Raw genomic sequence first — 21,453 nt, forward strand, 5'->3', positions numbered from 1 at the left:
AGCTCCTTGTGCGCCCTTTGTGGGAGGGAGAGTAATGCTTACCCCCACAGAAGATGTCCATGTCCTAAGCCCCAGAGCCTTTGAATATGTTCAGTTAACTGGCAGAGGGAAATTAAATTTGCAGATGGCATTAAGGTTTCTTATCAGTTGACCTTAAAATAGGAAGATTATTCTGGATTAACTGAGTGGGCCCAGTGTAATCACAAAGATCCTTAAAAGTGGAAGAGGGAAATGGAAGAGATGTGGCAGCAGAAGCCTGGTCAGAGCGGCATGGTATGAGAAGGGCTTCACCCATTGTTTCTTGCTTTGAAGATGGAGGAAGAAGCCCATGAGCAAAGGAATGTGGTGGTGCCTCTGTAAGTTGGAAAGGGCAGGAAACTGATTCTCACCCAGGGCCTCCCAAAAAGAGTGCAGCCTGCTGGCACTCTTCATCTTAGCTCACTGAGACCCATGTTGGACTTCCAACTTACTGCTCTGTAATATAATACATTTGTGTTATTTTAAGCCAAGTTTGCAGTAACTTGTTAGAGCAGCAATAAGAAGCTAATACACCCTCCCTGATCAAATTTATATCTCTCACCCTAGAAGTAACAAACATGCTGCTGTTAAAATTGCTATGGATGCCTTTATCCCTCCATACCATATATGTGTTAAGTAGTGCTGTGAATGTGTTTAAACTTCATGTAAAGGGTATTGAATGGTACTTATCCTGTATCTGTCCAAAGAATTCTTTTCATCTTGCAAAAACTGAAACTCTGTCCCCATTAAGCACTAAGGCCCCATTCTCCCTCCCCCAGCCCCTGAAGACCACCGTTTCATTTTTTGTCTCTAGTACCTCACGTAAGTGGACTTACAGTATTTGTGAGCCATAGGTTTTTAACCTGTTCTCTCCATCATATTTCCCTCATTTCAGTTTTCCCCACATAACAGCTGGTGTGATCTTCTTAAAATGTCACTTTGATCATGTCTCTTCATTGGCTTCTCATTGCATTTTGTGATGACTCACAATCTTTCACATGCCCTCCCCGTCCTGGGTGATTGGGCTTCACCTCCATTGTCACCTCTCATCGTTCCCTTCCCTGTTGGACGAGTTTCAGCCCCTCCTAAGCACCAAGTTCCTTCTTGCCTCAGGGAACCTGGTGCCTTGTGGACTGCTGATGTTAACATCTGGAATAAGATCTAGCAAATAATAAATATGCATTAAAACAGTTGAATAAGTGAAAACAAACTTTCTATCTATATTTTATTGGAAAAAAGGGGGCCACCCAGCAGAGATTTCTCATCCTGCCTTCTTTTCACCTTAGACCTTGTTAAAGAGCTACCTCACATTTTCTTTGTTCTTTACTGTGGCTTTCTGTTCTAGTTCTCCTCTTTGCCCTTTCTTCTATTACAATGCATTTGGCTTCAAATAATAGAAAATTCTATCTCAAAATGATTTTTCAGTAAGGAAGTTTCGATATCTTACAAAACCCTTAAATCAAGATTTAAGGCAGCCTCCAGCCATTCTCCAGGCGCAGCACCTCACTGTTGTCATTGAGATGCCAGGCTCCTTCCCTCTCTGTCCTGTCGCCTTGAGCATTAGCTTCATCCTGAGGCAGATCCTCTCATGCAGGTAAAATAGTTACAGGCACGTGGGGCTCCGCTTCCTAAGAGAGAGATTTTCTCTTCCAGAGGCTCTTTGATGATCAAGTCACGCCCCCGCCCCTCCTTCTCAGGGAAGCCACCCAGCAGTCTTCACATGACTCATTGGCCAGAATTGGTTCATAGCCTGTCTCTGAACTAATCATAGGCAAGGGAAGTAAAATTACTTTTGGACCATTCTGGCCCACCTGGGGGCTAGGGAGGGCTCATCTTCTTTTTTTGTTTTTTTTTAATATAGTGCACCAAACCTGTCTTGCTCCTTTTTTTAAAAAAAGTTTTATTTAGTTGTTTTTGGCTGTGTTGGGTCTTTGGTGCTGTGCACAGGCTTGCTTTTAGTTGCGGCGAGCGGGGGCCCCTCTTCTTGGCGGTGCGTGGGCTTCTCACTGCGGTGGCTTCTCTTGTTGCGGAGCATGGGATCTAGGCGCGTGGGCTTCAGTAGCTGTGGCGCACGGGCTCTAGAGCGCAGGCTCAGTAGTTGTGGTGCACGGGCTTAGTTGTTCCGTGGCATGTGGAATCTTCCTGGACCAGGGATCAAACCTGTGTCGCCTGCATTGACAGGTGGATTCTTAACCACTGCACTAGCAGGGAATCCCCAGGGCTCATCTTCTTTTGAGGCACATAGTTACATTAAGGAACAGTAAATAAACCTGAACAAAACAGCATTCTGTAAGAAGGAATCAGGAGGAATGGATACTGGGTAAGTAACCAACAGTGTCAACTGCATATATGCTGTGCCAGACCCTGTGACAGCAAGTATTTGTCACTTTTCCTTGAAGGTGTCCCTTCTCCTTTCTAACCTCTAACCCTCTTTGTATGCTCTGGTGCTTCTGTGCTCATCTTGTTTTGATCCTTCTTACCTTTCGTAAACGTGGGCATATTACTTTCAATTTGTATGCAATTGAAGTTATCAGTATAAAGTAGACAGTTATATCTCTAAGATCTTTGTTATAATCCTCATGTTAACCACAAAGCAAAAACCTACAGTTGATACACAAAAGGTAAAGAGAAGGGAATCAACACATGCCAGTGCAGAAAATCATTGATTCGTTAAGGAAGTCGGCAAGAGAGGTTGAAAGGAATATGGGAATTACCAGTAAGCCAGAAAACAGTTATTAAGGTGACATTAGTGAGTCCTTATCTATCAATAATTACTCTAAATGTGAATGGGTTAAAATCTCCAATCAAAAGACATAGCGTAACTGAATAAATTAAAAAACAAGACCCAACTATATGTTGCCTATAAGAAACTCCCTTTAGTGTCAAGGGACACACATAGGCTCAAAGTGAAAGGATGGAGGGCTTCCCTGGTGGCGCAGTGGTTGAGAGTCCGCCTGCCGATGCAGGGGATACGGGTTCGTGCCCTGGTCCGGGAAGATCCCACATGCTGTGGAGCGGCTGGGCCCGTGAGCCATGGCCGCTGAGCCTGCGCGTCCGGAGCCTGTGCTCCGCAACGGGAGAGGCCACAGCAGTGAGAGGCCCACGTACCACACACACACACACAAAAGTGAAAGGATGGAAAAAGATAGTCCATGCAAGTAGAAACCAAAAGAGAGCAGGAGTAGCTATACTTAAGTCAGATAAGACAGACTTTAACTCGAAACCTGTAGCAAGAGATTCTTTAAAAGCCAATGGTAAAGGGTTTATTTCACCAAGAGAATAATATAGCAATCATAAATATATACCCCCCAACATTGGAGCACCCAAATATATTAAGTATAAACTAACAGATACAAAGGGGGAAATATGATACAATATGGTAAGGGACTTCAGTAACCCACTTTCATCCAGGCAGAAATCAGTAAGGAAAGATTGGACTTGAACCATACTTTAGACCAAATGGACCTAACAGACATATATATATGTATATCACATTCCATCAAACAGCAGCAGAATATACATTGTTCTCAAGCACACATGGAACATTCTCCAGGATAGATCATATGTTAAGCTATAAAACAGGTATTAGCAACTACCACAAGGGTGTGACTCCCTCTCTGAACCTGCCTGTGTGTCTATCCGCACGTATTGTACTTTTTCCTCCTAATAAACACTTTACTTGCTTCACTACAAAAAAAAAAAAAAAGGTTTTAGCAAATTTAGGAAGATTGAAATCATATCACCTGACTTTTCTGACCACAGTGGTATGAAACTAGAAATCAGTAACGGGAAGAAACCTGCAGAATTCACAGAATGTGGAAATTAACACACTCTTGAATAACCAACCAATGGGTCAGAGAAGAAACTGAAAAGGAGATAAGAAAATACGTTGAAACAAACACAACTGGAAATACAACATATCAAAACTTTTGGGATGTGTTAAAAACAGCTCTATGAAGGAAGTTTATAGTGATACACACCTACAATAAGAAACAAGAAAGATCTGAAATAAACAACCTCACTTTACACCTCAAGGAACTAGGAAAAGAACAAACTAAGCACAAAGTTAGCATAAAGAAGGAAATACCAAAGATCAATGCAGAAATAAATGAAATAGAGACTAGAAAGACGATAGAAAAGGTCAATGAAACTAAGCTGTTTTTTGAAAGATAAACAAAACTGACAAACCTTTAGCTAGACTAAGAAAATAAAGAGACAGGATTATTCAAATAATGTCAGAAATGAAAGACGAGATATTACAAACGGTACCACGGAAATACAAAGGATCATACGAGACTACTATGGACAATTATAAGCCAACAAATTGGATAACGTAGAAGAATGGACGAATTCTTAGAAACATACAACCTACCAAGACTGAATCATGAAGAAATAGAAAATCTGAAGAGACCAAAACGAGTAAGGAGATTGAATCGGTAATTGAAAACCTCCCAACACAGAAAAGCCCAGGACCAGATGGTTTCCTTATGGAATTCTGCTAAACATGTAAAGAAGAATTAACACCAGTTCTTCTCAAACTCTTTCAAAAAATTGAAGAGGAGAGGATCACTGTTAAATTTATTTTTTGAGGCCAACATACCCTGGTACTAAAGCCAGGTAAGGACACTACAAGAAAGAAAAACTACAGTTCAATATTTGATGAATATAGATGCAAAAATTTTCAACAAAATATTTGCAAACCCAAGTCAGCATTACATTAAAAGGTTTATGCATCATGATCAAATGGAATGTATCCCTGGCATGCAAAGACGCTTCATCATACGCAAATCAGTAAGTATGATACACCACGTTAATAGAATGAAAGATAAAAATCATATGATCATCTTAATAGATGCAGAAAAAGCATTAGACAAAATATAGCCTTTTTTTAATGATAAAAACTCTCAACAAAGTGGGTATAGAGGGAAAGTACCTCAAAATAATGAGTCATATATAACAAGCCCACAGCTAACATCATACTCAATGGTGAAAAGCTCCAAGCTGGTTTTTTTCCCCAAGTGGGAAATTAATTTTTCCCACTACCTTTACATTTTGGGATTAATCTAGTTCTGATAATTATGGGTACTTCCCTCCTTTCCTGTAGTCTTATTGTGCCTTTTCTCTTGGCTTCAAACCACTCAGAATGTTAATTTGTTAAATCATAGGTTTTATACACAATTAAAATTTTTTCACCTCTTTGCTCTCTTTCAGTTTTATACAATTGAAAGATTATAGATATGTGAATGCTACAAATAAAACTTGAACATTCAGGTGGTCTTTTGTTTTAAGGTATCAGACCTATTTTTTTGTTGTTCATAGAATATATGACAACAGCTTTAAATGAAAAGTTTTTGATAGCTTATATCTGCTCATTGCCAGATAAGTTGTTAGTTAGACACTGACAGGAGCAGAGTTTGAGAGTGTGTGTGTGTGTGTGTGTTTGTGTGTTTTAATGACAAGCAAAATAGTGTGTTAGCTCATGTAGATAGAGGAGGTGTGTTCATTCACACGTGACCCATTTGCACTGTGGTGAAGCTGCCTGAGAGTATTTTAACTGGAAGCAATTTGTAAACGAGTTGGTAGCCACACTTTCAGAACAAACTGATAGAGCCTTGTGGGGAGATATTTTCTGGAATGACTGCCTGTGTTTGAGGTCCAGGTTTGCTGCTGTCTAGCCTTGTGACTTTGGATTCTCTGTCCTTGTATGTAAGATAGGATAATGATTGTAAGTTGTTGTGAGTCATTATTAAACACAACTCTTGCTGTATAAGGGATAATCTGTCATAGCTATGTAAACTGTATAATAACCATGGTACATTTTTTCTTCATGAAACACCTGTATAATTATTCTCATGTCTATTTGAGTTAAAATAGTACTATGGCCAGTTAGTAACTTAACTATACTAAAAAATTATTTTCTTCTTCCTCTTCCTCTGTGTATACATATACACACATGTATATTGGGATGTATATCTGTATATATCTCTCTGTATATATGGGTAAGTATACATGTATATATGTATACACTATATATGTATACATGTACACACATTTACACATGTATTTTAAATATATTTATGTACGTGCATAAATATTTATACAGAAAGCATGTATGCATCCTCTCTATACATAACTACATACATGCAAAACACATTTTATGTAAATTGTTCCAGATCATGTGAGGCATGGACTTTAACATGCGTTTATCTTAAGTGCTTAGTGTAGTACTTGGTATGTGGAAAGTGCTTGTTACGCATTGTCATCATCTCCTGGGAGTCCCACTCTTTGTCTCCCTGTCTGGAAGTCACATTTGTTGAATATACACTTGTGGAGAAATAGGCTTTCTGGTATTTGGGGAAGTTGGGGGCAGAGGTATGCTTCCCACTCCTGGGAAATGTCTCTGCTTCCTCTCCGCAGGTGACCTTGCTCCCAGAATTAGGAGAACACAGGGCTTATAAATCTACTAGTAGAGTGATTTTTTGCAGAATGGTATGAAAGTGCCAAATACAAAAGATTACTATTGATATTGCTGCAAGACTTAAGCTTCTCCAATCTGACCCGACCCCGGCCGGCAGCTAGTGCCCCCCCAGCCCTGCCCACTTGGAGATATACTGCATCTTTTCTTATTCTGTGCAGCCATCTCGTTTCTGGTGAGATGTTACATCCTTAGCTAATTACAGTGAGTCCCTGGCCAATTTTACCTTATGTGTGATTGAGGTGGGGCAGGGCTGGAAGGAAACGGGAGAAAGAGACAGGTTTCTTCTTTCCTGTGAAGCCCAGCACCTGTATCTGGGATTGTTCTTAGGCAGCCGGCTTGAGTTTATCACTCTTTAATTCCACTGCTGTTCACTTGTGTATTGAAAATAGCAAAATTTATAGTTTGGGTACTTGTTATTTGATTTTTGGATTATTGACAATAGCTTCCTAATTAACATTCTTGCCTCCAATCTTTTTTTTTTTAGATTTTGAGATTAATTCTGATTGAGGTTGACAATTCTTATTCATTATGGTATTCAACAAATATAAAGTATAACTGCATGGATTTAATACACTTTATAAAAAATTGAAATATAGTTGATATACAATATTATGTTAGTTTCAGGCGTATAACATAGTGATTCAACTTTTTTTTCTTTTTTTAACACCTTTATTGGAGTATAATTGCTTTACAATGGTGTGTTAGTTTCTGCTTTATAACAAAGTGAATCAGCTATACATATACATATATTCCCATATCTCCTCCCTCTTGCGTCTCCCTCCCACCCTCCCTATTCCACCCTTCTAGGAGGTCACAAACCACCTAGCTGATCTCCCTGTGCTATGTGCTTGCCTCCAATCTTGATCCTACTAGTGTGTGCTGATGTTGTGTGATTTTTAAGTCTAATCTAATCAGATCTTAATTTTATTGTGTTTAACATTGTCAAATATCTATGTAATTCTGTTGAAATTTTCATAAATTTTACATATCTTTGGCATTTGCCAAATTTAACTCTCCTCCCACCATAATTTTTTCCCCGTAATTTTAGGAAGTTTTATTTTTGTACTTGAGTAGTGATAGTTCCATTTAACTGATTGTTTTTGCTGTTTTTTGTACATGGAATTGAGTTGAAAATACTGCTCGATACATGGCATCCTGGCATTGTCAGTCTGTACAAGGCCCTACGTTTTTCTTTATTTTTCATCCTCTCATCTCTGTCCCATTCTCTTCTTCCATTATAATAGGCTCCCATTCTTATGAATTTAAAAGGTAGATTAAGGGAAAAACATTTATAGGGTACCTTAATAGCACATCAATCTTGAGTACTTATTCACAATAATACTTGGAGTACAACACGTTAATATTTAAGAAATGTTCAGGTGTATTCACATGCCCGATGTAATGCTACTTTTAAGAAGAAAATGTTTGGGGCCAAGTAGAAATAAATTAGGCAGATATGCGAAATAGCAGGGAAGACCAGTTATTAGGGAGGAAAATATTACACATTAATTTCTGTTTTCATTGTTGCTCATTTCTTCTAGCACGAATATTAAGGAGAAAAAGAATGATTATATGACCAGTGTCAAAATATAGTTCTTGAAGTCAGGATGCCTGATTATATAACTTTACTCTTTGTAGAGTTATGTTCAGAAAAATGACACTGGCAAGGTGATCTAAGAAAGATAGGTTGGTAGTTGTCTTTGATGGAAACCCCCTACATTTAGTGATATCTGATCATGTTACTGTAATCTTGTAACTAAACAGACAGAAAGGACCAGGAGTTTCTTTCCAGTTTCCAAGGTTAGAAATACTTTTTAAGCTCTGCATAGCTTTTTTTCCAAACAAGGTAAAGATGTGTTTGAAGTATGAGAGCTAACAAATTGAGCTTAAATCCCACAAGATAATGCAGAGGAGAGAGATTCATAGCTAGGTTTACAAGAAGCTTTGTAACTTCTTGGAGTTTGGCCTCTGGAGTTGCCAAGAGACTTGAAAGTACCTCCTGTTGGGTCTATCTTGCTCACTGGTGTATCTCAGGTACTATAGCTGTGCCGAGCACAGGAATGCCCCCAAATCAAGAATTAGTAGGTCTAATAATCTTTTAAATAAGCTTATGTCATTAACCAGCAAGTTAACTTGTGGATTTCATTTGTCAGAATGATCAAAAGAGCAAAACATGTTAACTACGACAAGGAATTTTAAGCAAAGTATAGCATGGCTAGTTAGAATGTGTTCTCTAAGAGCTGACCCGATGTAAATTAAAGGGACTGGTGTTTCAATTTGCTTTAATGCATTGTGACTTCATGTAAGGTAATTGGGCATCATGAATGTTACAGGCCACCGGAATGCACCTGTAGGAAAGTTTACTTGCCTGCTGCAGCAAGGGCAAGTGCACAACCTGGGAACCAGAGCAAGTGGGGCTTCGTCGGTAGGTTTGGGCTGAATGATTCTAAGGAGAGATTGGGAAGTAGACCAGCTCTGCATTGGATACTGTTGTGAGGTGGGGTCAGTTTGGTAATTGGGTATCTGAGTATTCTGTTCAGAGGTAGGCGGAATGAAGCAGAGCTGGGGACTCATTGGTAAGAGAGCAGTAATCACTCAAAAAAGGGCCATTTTAGTCATTTTGCCATTCTGGTGTGGCCTTGGGCAAAACTTTATTTCCTGTTTGCCTTTTCTACAGAGGCCTTGCTGCTAATCTGTTAGGGATATCACAATCTGCTTTTCAGTGGGGTTTATTTTCACTTTCTTAGTCCCTCTTTTTGGCCAGATTCAGCCATTTAGGATATTGTTCTGTGAAATCCAGATCTTCTCTGTGCTGGAATTCTGTTGATCAGGAGACTTCAGAGAGTCTCACCTACTGTTGGACTGCAGTCAGTTCTTTGTGACTACTTTTTGTTGTTGTGGGGTCAGTTATTGAATCATGCAAAGCAAAAATGGCTGTGCACATATAAGACTCTGGAGATCACATTTGAACTCTAGAACACTGACAAATGCTGAGAGATTACGGACAGTTTGTAGTCTACTTCTAAGCCAAGAGCCAAGGTCCCAAGTGTGGTTTTGGTGTAGACAGAAACTTTCCTAGGTTTGACATCAGAGGGGCTGTCTGTCTTATTTACTATTTTAGTTTACCATTTTATGGACTTCCCTGGTGGTGCAGTGGTTAAGAATCTGCCTGCCAATGCAGGGGACGTGGGTTCAAGCCCCGGTCTGGGAAGATCCCACATGCTGCGGAACAGCTAAGCCCGTGCACCACAACTACTGAGCCTGCGCTCTAGAGCCTTCAAGCCACACTACTGAAGCCTGCGCGTCACAACTACTGAAGCCCATGCACCTAGATCCCGCGTGCCGAAGAGTAGCCCCTGCTCGCCACAGCTAGAGAAAGCCTGCGAGCAGCAACAAAGACCCAGTGCAGCCAAAAAGAAATAAAAAACAAAACAAAACAAAAGAAAGAGTTGCTTAGTAGTTGAGTGTAATTGCCCAAGAACTAGAGTGAGCTGAGTTGCACCCAAAAGAAAGTGGCTACAATCTCAACAGTTGGCTTGTTTGCATATTTTAGTGAAATCCTGAGCAAATTGCAGCCAGGTATGAGACTCATACAAGGAGTGACTGGGGATGCAAAGAGCAATATTATAGGTATCATTGTTAGAGATAACAAGTATCTGTTAAAAATTCAGAAATTTAAAGCAGCAGAGAGGAAGGGAAGAGCTGGCGGTGCGGGAAGGTGGGGAAAGCATGCAGATTAAAGCCTGACTGTCTTTGGTTCTGGCCATTTAGATTTTGTTCCGTAAGCCCTGGGGGTGGAAGCTCTCTCTCTCATGCTGCTTGATCCAAAGGTCTTGGGTATAAGCTTTCTCATTCTAAGACCATCTTCTGGACGATTCTTAGCAATCCTCAATTTGGGGTCTCTGGCTGGACAGTCTTCCAGTAACTTGAGGAAGTGTTGTGTTGTTGTAATTGAGAGCTATGGATCCAAGGAGTTTTACTGCAGAATATGGCAAGGTCATTTCCATGGGGGTTCAAGTACAGTCTTTCCCTAATGATGCTTCAAAAATAGCCAAACACCTAATCCAAGCGCATGTAGAGCTGATTAAGTGTCTGGCAAGGGAAGATAGTTGTTTACATCAGTGATAAGGTTGAACAGTTCTGGAAAATTATTTTGTTAACCAGAATAATTATGTCACATAATTATCATTTCTTTTCTGTGATGGAAATAATTAAGATATAGTCTCTTAGCAACTTTGAAGTTTGTAATACGGTATTGTTGTATATAATCACTGTGCTGTGCAGTAGATCTCCGGGATTAGAGCTCCAGGATTTTTTATCTTCTTATTGCAAGTTTTACTCTTAAACAACATCTCCTCAGTCCCCCAGCCCCCAGCCCCTGGTAACCACTATTCTACTTTCTGTATTTACGAGAGACTGCACATATAAGTGATATGCATGCAGTATTTGTCCTTGTCTGTCTGACTTGTCTCACCTAGCATAATGCCTTCAAGGTCTACCCATGATCCATGTTACCACAAATGGCAGGATTTCCTTCTTTCTCGTGGCTGAATAATATTGACCCTTTTTAAGTGGCCGTTACCCATCTTCACTGGAAGCTTGTAAAATCTACTGCTTGTCTCCACTTTTCTGAAATGCCTAAATATTGTCTTGATGTGCATCTGTTTTAATTCATTTGTGATAGGAACTCACTGAACCCTTGCAGGTTTACAAATCCTGTCCTTCAGTTTGGGGAGTTTCCTTGAATTACTTTGTAAGTTTTCTTCCTCTCTTTTCTCTGTTCTTTTTTTCTGAAACTCCTAATTATTTGTGTGTTGGATTTCATGGACTGGTTCTCTAGTTCCCCTATTTTTATTTCACATTTCTCTAACTTTGTTTTATTGCTCTGTTTTCTAGGCTCTCTCTTCAGTTTATCTTCTACCCAGCCAGTTCTGCTTCCAGATGGATCTTGTCCTCTCAAGTCTCTGCTTTGGAGGATTTGGCTCTGCAAATCTAATTGGTTCTCAGCTTTCTTTGCTATCAGCTTCTTATTTGGTTTTCTTGGATCCTTGTCATCAGCTACTGTTCTACTGTTTGTCCACTTACATTCTAGTTTCCAAATTTTTATGCTATCTTCTCTCTCATTTTTCATCCTTATGGGTTTATGTCTTTAAAATTTTTTCTTTGCCATAGTCTTAGTAGGGTGTTAGGAGGGGAGTGAAATTTGATATGTGTTCAGTACTCTATTTTACCAAAACACTACTCATTTTTTTTTAACCACTCCTTTATAGCCATTTTATATTTTTGACTTCCCCTCCCATCTGTTAAAGGCAAGTGTTCATCATGGCTGCGCTCTCTTCTTTTTGGTCTTCTCACATGACACACTTTCTCTCAACTTTGTTTATTTATTTTTAAATGTGATGTTTTCTTGTCATACTCATTTGTTTTGTACACTCCTTGAAGTGAAGTATACATATTCTGCACCCTTTGGAGAGAGCTGGCATGAAAGTCCCCCTCCCACCCTACCTCTGTCTGTTTCTAAGGTAGGCAAACCTCAGGGCTGTCCATGTGTTTCCATGATTTTAAGCTGCTGCCGGTCTTTGCTGTTCTCTGAGCATGCCAGATCCTGTCTGTGCTTCTGTATTTTTATACATGCTTTTCCCACTCCCTGGGATGCCTCATATAACTACTGATTTCTTTTCCCAGCCCCTCGTTCCTTTCCTGACAAACTTCTTAAGTCTTAAGAATCTCTGCTTAAGTAGACTCTTTCTGAAGCTTTCTTTCATCTTCCTTCAACCCTTCAAGGTATAGTTAGTTGATCATTCCCTCTGTTTATGGTACTATTATATAGAGCACTGTACTGCAGTTATCACTGATACAATCTGACTACTTCGACTGGATCATGACTGAACGTAGGGAACGAATCTTTTTCCTCTCCAGGGTGCCTTTTTACAAAAAAGTGTTGTGTGCATGGCTAGAGAGATAAGTGTGCTCTGTAAACCAGAAAGCACTATTATGTTATGATGGTAATTATTATTAGGTGATTTTTAAGAGGCAGTTGCATTTTTGATAATCACATCTTTTCAAAGTTTTTTTGTTCTCCCATTTTACCTTTCTTTCTGATAACTTACTTTTATAAAATATAAAACATTAACTACTTGGGATGGGGGAGAGAACTGATTGCAGATTAGAATTTTTTAGCTCATTTTGAAGACATTTTCACATGGCTGTCTTTAACAAAGAGAAAGTCCAGGGGGTGTTGTCAAGGAGGTGAGTTAGTCTCTGGTTTAATTTATTTCCTTCCCCACCGTTCTCTCTCTCTTTCCTTAGAAGGCTCAAGTCTAGGAAGTTATCCTCAACAGTAGATATAACAGAACCTGTTACACTCCTGGGTTGACCATCTGGTTAAATCAGTACCATGCACGTGAACTGTCTAATCTCTAACAGATTTATTCTGATCCCAATTTCATTTTATTTTTGTGTCACCCTCTTTAATGTCTCCTTTAATTCTTTCAGAAATCGTTCAGACTTGGTGAACATTAAGTACAGATATTCTTAGTGTATTTTTAACATAATGTGTGCCCATGGTGCTTTACAGGAAAGTACTTGTAAATCTGATTGTCGTAAAACAAATCTTTTTTCAGAAAAATAATGTAATTGTGATTTGTTTTTACAACTAAGGATGTGGTGTAAATATGTTATAAAAGGAAAGATAAAGTTACATAAACTTTATGGATAACTTAAAATGATAAAGTATTAAACTTACTGATTTTATAAGGAGTTACTCATCTGTTCAGTCAAACCTTAACTCCGGCTCTATCACTCTGCCCTTACTTTTAGTTTTTTTTTTTTTTTTTTTTTTTTTTTTTGCAGTACGCGGGCCTCTCACTGTTGTGGTCTCTCCCGTTGCGGAGCACAGGCTCCGGATGTGCAGGCTCAGCGGCCGTGGCTCACGGGCCCAGCCGCTCCGCGGCACGTGGGATCCTCCTGGACCGGGGCACGAACCCGTATCCCCTGCATCAGCAGGCGGACTCTTAACCACTGCGCCACCAGGGAAGCCCCCTTACTTTTAGTATTTGACCTCATTTCCAACATCAGAAAAATAATGAAAGCCATCAAAATGAGAACTCCCCTGACTTTTTGCCTCTGAACCAACTTCTTTGCACCGGTATCTATCCTTTCCTCCCTCCTTTGTCTTCCTGTTAACAGTGGAAGACACATTTCTCCTTCTCGCTCTGAATCTAATCTCTCCCCAGCATTTCAGTCTTTGCTCTTCTCGTTTTTCCCTCTCATCTCCTTTTCTCTGGGTTCTTCCTTTCAGTACTTAACATAATCAAGCCTCTTACATCTTAAAAAAAATTCTTTAACCTTGTGTATTCCTCCAGCTGCTGCCTTATTTTATCACCTTCAAAGAATTACCTACTTTTATTGTCTCAGTTAACTTATGCCCCCTTCATTCCCCAGCCTTCTGCAGTATCTGCCAGACGTCACTGCGACTATTTTTGCCTAGTCCAGTGTCCCCTGGTGACTTGATCGTTGCTAAATTCAGTGGACACTGCTCGCTCCTCACCTCACTAGACTTCTCGGCGGCTTTGGATACTGTTTACTGTTCTGCCCTTTCTGGAAAATCCTTTTCTTACCAGTCCTGCTCTTTGGTCTCGCCTCATGTACTCTTCTGGCTTGGTTGACAGTGTGCATATGCTGACATCTTCAGCTTTCTCTTGAGCTTTAGACGTGCTCATTCAGCTTGCCATCCCCACGTAGGTGTCTCACAGGTACCAGACTCAGCCTGCGCACAGTGGAGCCATCATCCTCCTGTTCCCTTGGACCTTTTCCTCCTGCTGTGTTTCCTGTTCCGGGGGATGATGTTGTGTTGGCCTGTTCCCTGGGGCAGGAGTCATTATGTCTGACCCCATCTCCTTCCTCATTCCCAGGGTTCTGTCCTTTGTGCTGCTGGTCTGCCTTCCGTCGCTCCAGTTTGTCCCCTTGGCAGCAGCCAGCATCATCTCCCACCTGAGTAGTTTGGACACTGTGGACTTGGCTGGTCTCTCGGTTTCCTGTCTTTATTTACTGCCCCCCAACATTTAAAAGGCCGCCAAAGCAGAGGAGGATTGATATTCTCCTGTTTAAAAATTGTTAACGGAGCGTCTCCTCTTGTTCTTGGAGTATAAAAAGACTTTTATGATCTGGTTCCTAACTGTATCCCCATCCTCATCTCCCGTTGTTTAATGTATGTTCTTCAAGTGCTTTTCCCTCACCTCATGTGCCCTCACACTTTGTTCCCCTCTTAACACACACACACACACACACACACACACACACACACACACACACAGAGCACAGTTTTCAAAGTGCGATCTGAGAAGCTCTAGGTGTCCTCAAAATCCTTTCAGAGGGTCGGCAAGGTCAACACTGTTTTCATAACAGTGCTATGTTATATGCCTTTCTTCACGCTGATTCTCACGAGTGTACAGTGGGTTTTTCTCAAAGGTGACGTGACACGTGATGATGCCATTGCTCTGGTGGATAATGGATATGTGCTTTCGTAGGTTGTGTTTTTTAAGAGTTCCCATTTTTCAATTCTAAGAGGGTTAATATTGATAGAACAAACAGAACCTCTTCAGGGTCCTCAGAGACATCTAAGAGAGTAAAAGGGTCCTGAGTCCAGAAAGTCTGAGGACTGCCATTTGGGCCTCAGTGAGATGGGATTTCCTCTGAGAAGGCTTTGCCTGGGTCTCCAGGCAAAAGAGTGACTTTTGGGTAGCTCTGCGGTTCGTACTTGCTCTGTCACAGCATTATCATATTGTCTTGTGGTGGGTTAGTCATCTCTCACCGCCAGTAGCCACAGAAAGCTCCATAAAGGAAGGAATTCCCTTGTATCCCCAGGACTTAGCACAGTTCTGGAGACACAGTAAGTGCTCAGTAAACATATGTCGAGTGAATCCCTTTGAAGGTATTTGGGGATATGAACTATATAATATGTTTTAAATCATAACCATTTTGTACTTTATGAATGATGCATTCATTTCTTAATTTTTTTGACACCCCAATATCCAAATGGGCTTTAAGAGACCGTGTTTTATATATGCACGCACACACGCGCGTGCGCGCGCGCACACACACACACACACACACACACACACACACAGGAAGTGTATACATATTAGAGCAGAAAGAACCTATTATTGGAAGTCAGGAGCTTCATTTCTGAATCTTTCTCTTCTGCAAATAACCATAGAGCCTTGGACAAGTCTTTTTATTCCTTGGAATCTAACTTTCCTCATCAAGTAATGGGATTGGAATAGATTACCTGAAGTTTCTCCCATATGAAATTATGTGATTATATGTGAAAGGTGTCGAAGTGTATGTGATTTATATTTATTTTTTATTTTATTAAAAATGCACATACATTTAGATTTATCTGTATATTAAAATAACTTTGTTTTTACAGGAAAGATGATAAAGACTATGCTTTAAAACAAATAGAAGGAACCGGGATCTCTATGTCGGCATGTAGAGAAATAGCAGTAAGTGAAGCTCTTTTTATCATCGTTACTGTCAGCTGATTTATGGGTGTCATCTATATAGGTCTCTGAATTGTATTTGTCACATACACACATTAATTGAAAGTTGAGAAATATTTTTCATATCTACTATCTATAGCAAAATATATTTGTTTTTTAAAGAGAAGTAAAGGTGGCATGTAGTTCTAGTAAAAATTTCTATGTAAATTCACGTATTTGGGGTTAAGTAAATCTCAGTTGTTTATGTAACTATATATTTTTCCAAAAAATGTCACTAAATAGTTAAGGATCCAGTTATTATTATTTCATTGAGTGCAATAAAATTGTTTATTATGTTATATGTTAATTCATATAAAATTAATATTTCTATTTTAATAAGATGAGATTAATGTCGTTACTTATGAACTTAAAATGAGATTATTTGATTTTCATTGTATCTGTCTGTTCATTTGAATAAGTAAAATTATATACCCCCCCTTTTTGGAGGCATACCATTGCCATATGGTAATTAGAATCTCAATTTGATTCTGAAGGAAAATATTCTTCATGTTAATGCATTATTAAATAATTATTCTTACATTTAAAGTGAGTATTCTCTGAGACTTTACTTCAGCTTTTACTATTGTGAAACTATGGGTCCAAACTTGTCTTTTCTGTCTTTAATCAGAATATTCTAGAATATATATTGTAATAATCTTTACTTTTATTGCTTTCAGCCCTCTGTCTACACAGATATAGGCTGTTGCGACCTGGAGGTATTAATTTAAATAATATTACTCTTTTAACAGATTCTATACCACTGGGTTTTCAACTAAGAGTCATTTATTGTGTATCATGTTGACAGGAACTAGACCAAGAAGAAGTAAACATAGAACACGTAGAGCAAGTCAGGATCCCTGGCCTTAAGCGTTTGCACACTGATGAGGAAAGGCTTATAATTCTTCTAATAATAGGAATGGTGTGCCGAACACTGTGGTAGCAGGGAATAGAGAATGGGAAAAGGGTATATGTATCTAAACTAGAGAATCAAGGAAGGTTTCAGATTTTGGAGGACACGTAAGAATTACCTCGATGAGGGAAGAATAGGAGTGAGATGGAGGGCATTCTTCACGAAAGGTATGCTGTATTGGAAATTATATTTCATTTCATTGATAAAATTCTTATACTCTTGTATCTTGAGGCAAGATATCTGTACATTAACTGTCAGTTCTGCAGTCGCTTTTAAAGAATTAAAATCTGTTGAACTATGGTCAGTGATGTTGGGCATCATGATAGGGATGACCTTTAGAGGGGCAGGGAGGAACCAGAGGGGAGACAAGAGGGAGCTTTCAGGGTGCTATTCTGTTTCTTGGTTTTGCTTTGGGTCTGGTCATGTGGGTTTCACATGTGAAAACTCACTGAGCTGTTCATGTGCTTTCCTCTGTCTTTATTATTCTTCAGCAAAAAGTTTTAACATCAAACAAAACTCCATTCATTTCAGGAACAGACATTCTTAGCTTTTTATCTATTTTGATAACTGTAAATGCAGTTAAGCACAATAAGGAGTATGAAAGCTTATTTTTAACGTACTTGATTGTGGTTCTTCAACCTAAGGTGAGCAGAAATTTTTAATTTTGATGAAGTCTCATTTACTAGTGTTTTCCTTTTATGACTATTGTTTTCTGTGTCTGGCTGAAGAAATCTTTATCTACTCACTAATTGTGAAGATGTTTCCCTTTGTTTTCTTCTAAAGCCTTACAATTGTAGCTTTACTTCTAAGTCTATGATCTGTTCACTTCATTTCTGTTTGTAGTCTGATGTAATGTTTGAGCATCTCCTCCCCTCACCCCATGTGAATGTACAATTGTAGCATCATTTTTTGAAAAGATTCTTTCCCATTGAATTCCTTTGGCATCTTTGTAAACAATTAAATGACTGTAAGTGTTGGACTATTTCTGGGCTCTATTCTGTTCCATTGATCGCTTTGTCTATCCTCAGCCAATACCAGATAACTCTACGTTACATACAGCAAGACTTGAAGTGAAGTGGTATAATGCCACCAGCTTTATTTTTTGTTGCAGGATTGTTTGGGCTATTTTAGGTCCTTTGCATTAGCATGTACATTGTTGAATTGGCTAGTAATTTTTATTTCTAAAAAATGCCTGCTAACATTATGGTTTGCATCAATTCAGGGAGAATAGAATCTTAATAATATTGAAACTTCTAAGCCATGAAAGTATGTGTTTCTTTCATGGCTTAGACAGACATACTTTTCCATTTTTTAAGGTTTTTAAAAAATTTCTCCCAACAATGTTTATAGTTTTTTAGTGTGGAGGCTTTACACACTTGTTAAATTCATTCCTAAGGATTTTATGTTTTCTGACATTATTATACATGGGATTATTTTTAAAATTTTGTTTTCCACTTGTTTGCTTCTGTATTTGCTTCTGTATTCAGAATTGATTTTTTAAAAATATATACATTATATTTCTAAATTCACTGGTAGGTTTGGTGATGTCTTTGGGATTTTCTACATAAGTAATTGTGTCATCTATGAATAGAAATAGTCTTACTTCTTTCTCTCTTTATGCTTTTGATTTTTTTCTTTTGCATTGGCTAGAGCCTCTCAGAAGATGTTGAATGGTGGTGAGAGCAGGCATCTTACTTGTTCCCAGTCTTGGGGGAAAGTGTTTTCAGTGTTTCACCATCAAGTTAAATGCTAGCTATAAGTTTTTTATAGATACCATCAGTCAGGCTTAGGAAGTTCCCTTCTATTTTTTGTAAATGGTAATGAATTTTATCAAATGCTTTTTTTCTACATGTCCTGAAATGACTATATAGTTCTTCTCTTATTCTGTTATATTGGTAGACTACATTGATTAATTTTCTAACATTTATCCAGTTTTGCAGTTTTGCAATAATCCCTGCTTGGTTATATATCACTTGATTTGATTTACTAATGTGTTGCTGAGGAGTTTTAGGTCTTTTGAAGAACGTTAGCCTGTGATTATCGTGCTTGTAATGTTTTTGTCTTTGGTATCGAAGTTGTGCTGTCCTCACGGAACAAGTTAGGCAGCCTTTCTTCATCCTCTGCATTCTGACAGAGTTTCTGTATGGCTGCAGTTATTCTTCCTTGAATGTTGGACAGAATTCACCGACCAATATTATTTCCCTAATAGATATAGAGCTCTTCACATTTAATATTTGGTCTTGTGTATGATAAGTCCTATTTTTTATGTAATTTGTTCATTTTGTTTGTTACTGAATTTATTGGCACAAAGTTGCTAATAATATTCTTATTATCTTTTCACAAATGTGGCTCCTATAGTGGTGTCCCTGTTTCATTGTGGACTTGTGTTCTCTGTCTATACCATTGATTTTTGCTCTTATCTTTATTATTTCTTCTACTTACTTTTAGCCTGCATTTCTTTTTTATCTTCTTCTTCTTTTTTAAAATATTTATTTATTTATTTAGACTGCACCAGGTCTTAGTGGCGGCACGTGGGATCTTCGCTGTGGCATGCTTAGCTGCGGCATGCAGACTCTTAGTTGCGGCATGCGGACTTCTTAGTTGTGGCATGCGTACTTCTCAGATGTGGCATGGACTCTTAGTTGCGGCATGAATGTGGGATCTAGTTCCCTGGCCACGGATCGAACCCAGGCCCCCTGCATTGGGAGCGTGGATTCTTACCCGCTGGACCACCAGGAAAGTCCCTCTTTTTTATCTTCTTAAGGTGGACCGTTAGGTCATTGATTTTTAAAAACAGTTCTTTTCTAATATAAGCAATTAAAACTATAAATTTGCCTCCAAGTAGTGTTTTACTTGCATTCCACAAATTTTGTCACATTGTATTATTATTATCATTTAGTACAAAATAATTTCCATTTTCTTTGTATTTTTTTTCTTTTATTCATGGATTATTTAGAAATATATTGTTTAATTTTTAAATATGTGAGGCTTTCCAGATAATTTATTATTGTCAACTACTAATTTTTTTCTGTTGCGGTCAGAGAAAAGAGACTATATTTTAGCAATATATACTGAAATATTTATAGATGAAATCATATGTCTGAGATTCACTTCAAAATAATTCAGGGTGGGGTGGGAGGAGCAGATATGAATATCGATAAAATGAGAGAGGCTGTGAGTGGATGATGATACATGGGGGTGGTTCTATTTTACTATTCTATTTACTTTTGAAAATTTTTCTATAATAAAAATTCAAAAGGAAAAAGGATCCCATCTGTCTGACAAGTCTTCTCAGACCTCACATTTATTATGGAAGTCCATTGTCTGAGAAGTCTGGTTTCCCCACCAGTCACCTCCATTATTCTCTTACGATCTACACCCAGTTTGTTCCTTTCATAGCATTTATTACAAATTATAATTACAAGGAGTTTCTTTTTATTTTTCGTTAACTTACTTTCTGTTTGTGGTCCTACCTCTGCCTGACTGGAATGCATTTCTTCACCAGTGTGTGCTAGCTCTGACGCATAGTCTTTCGTTTAGTAAATAATTGTAAAAGGGAGGGAAGAAGGAGAGAACTCCGAGACTTTCTACTGAAGTGAAGAGCTTTGCATGTCTTCATCCTCACTGTATTCTAAGAGGCCTGCTCTGTATTTCCAGAGCTTCCTGGGAGTCATGATCCCTTTAGCTTAGTGGTGTTCAGAACTCTTCAGTGGGCTCTCGGTGTACCAAGGGGCTGCCTTGTAGTTCAGCTGCTGTTAAAGCTCACATCTGCTTTAACCTAGGCACCTCAGGTTTTTTAAATTTTTCTTTAATTAATTTGCAAGAATTCAATTGAAGAAAAGTTTCCACAGCTTAAAAAAAAACAAATAATTTTGGAATAATTTTACTGATGCTTTTATAGTAATTTCAACTCAACTCTCACACTTAGGGCATACATTTAGAATTTATTATTTTTGCTATATTGTAAAATTTTAATATTAGAAATCAATGTTATTTTGAGAATATTAGAGGTTTTCTTACCTATTTCTCACTCACCATGTAAGTGGTATTTATTGACAAGATAGTTTTAAATGCTATTTATTTTTTATTTGTACTTTTAGAGTTCAGATTAAGGGTGATATTGTGTGGCATTAATTAGAATGAATTAAGTTTATGACGAATGATGTTTTAAAACATTTGTATTTTTACCAGTGATCTTAGTACTCAGGAAATTATAAGATTTTATTCCCAGTAGAATTAGGAAAACTTAGGTGGTTTCTGTGATGAAACCATTGTATAAATTTATTTAAACCTTTTTCCGTTAAACATTTTTGGACATAAAATTTTCAAAAAGGCAAAAACATCTTATACAGTGCCAAGAAGAGGCATCTGCAGCCCATGGGCTCTGTGTGGGGTGCTGAAGCCCATCAGGTATGAAAACTGCTCGCCACCCCCAGTGTCGGAGCACCCGCCTCACGGGGTTCCATGGAGCACTTAAGACCCTTTCCGGGTTACCTGAGCTCCCA

General features: G+C 38.6%; 1 protein-coding gene across 11 annotated transcripts in view; it reads left to right on the forward strand.

The window, feature by feature from the left end:
• Nucleotides 1–21,453, forward strand: part of CDK8 (cyclin dependent kinase 8) — a 120,813-nt gene that overhangs the window by 36,123 nt on the left and 63,237 nt on the right. For 10 of the 11 annotated variants that reach the window (XM_073794984.1, XM_019936867.3, XM_019936868.3 and 7 more), the window contains exon 2: nt 15,927–16,002. In XM_073794984.1, coding sequence (XP_073651085.1) covers nt 15,927–16,002 — 76 coding nt within the window. Of the gene's footprint in view, nt 1–3,768; nt 4,810–15,926; nt 16,003–21,453 lie in introns of those variants that run through there. The other variant, XM_019936864.3, reaches the window with a different exon arrangement.

The sequence above is a fragment of the Tursiops truncatus genome, chromosome 18 (genome assembly GCF_011762595.2).
Source record: "Tursiops truncatus isolate mTurTru1 chromosome 18, mTurTru1.mat.Y, whole genome shotgun sequence".
Lineage (NCBI taxonomy): Eukaryota > Metazoa > Chordata > Mammalia > Artiodactyla > Delphinidae > Tursiops > Tursiops truncatus.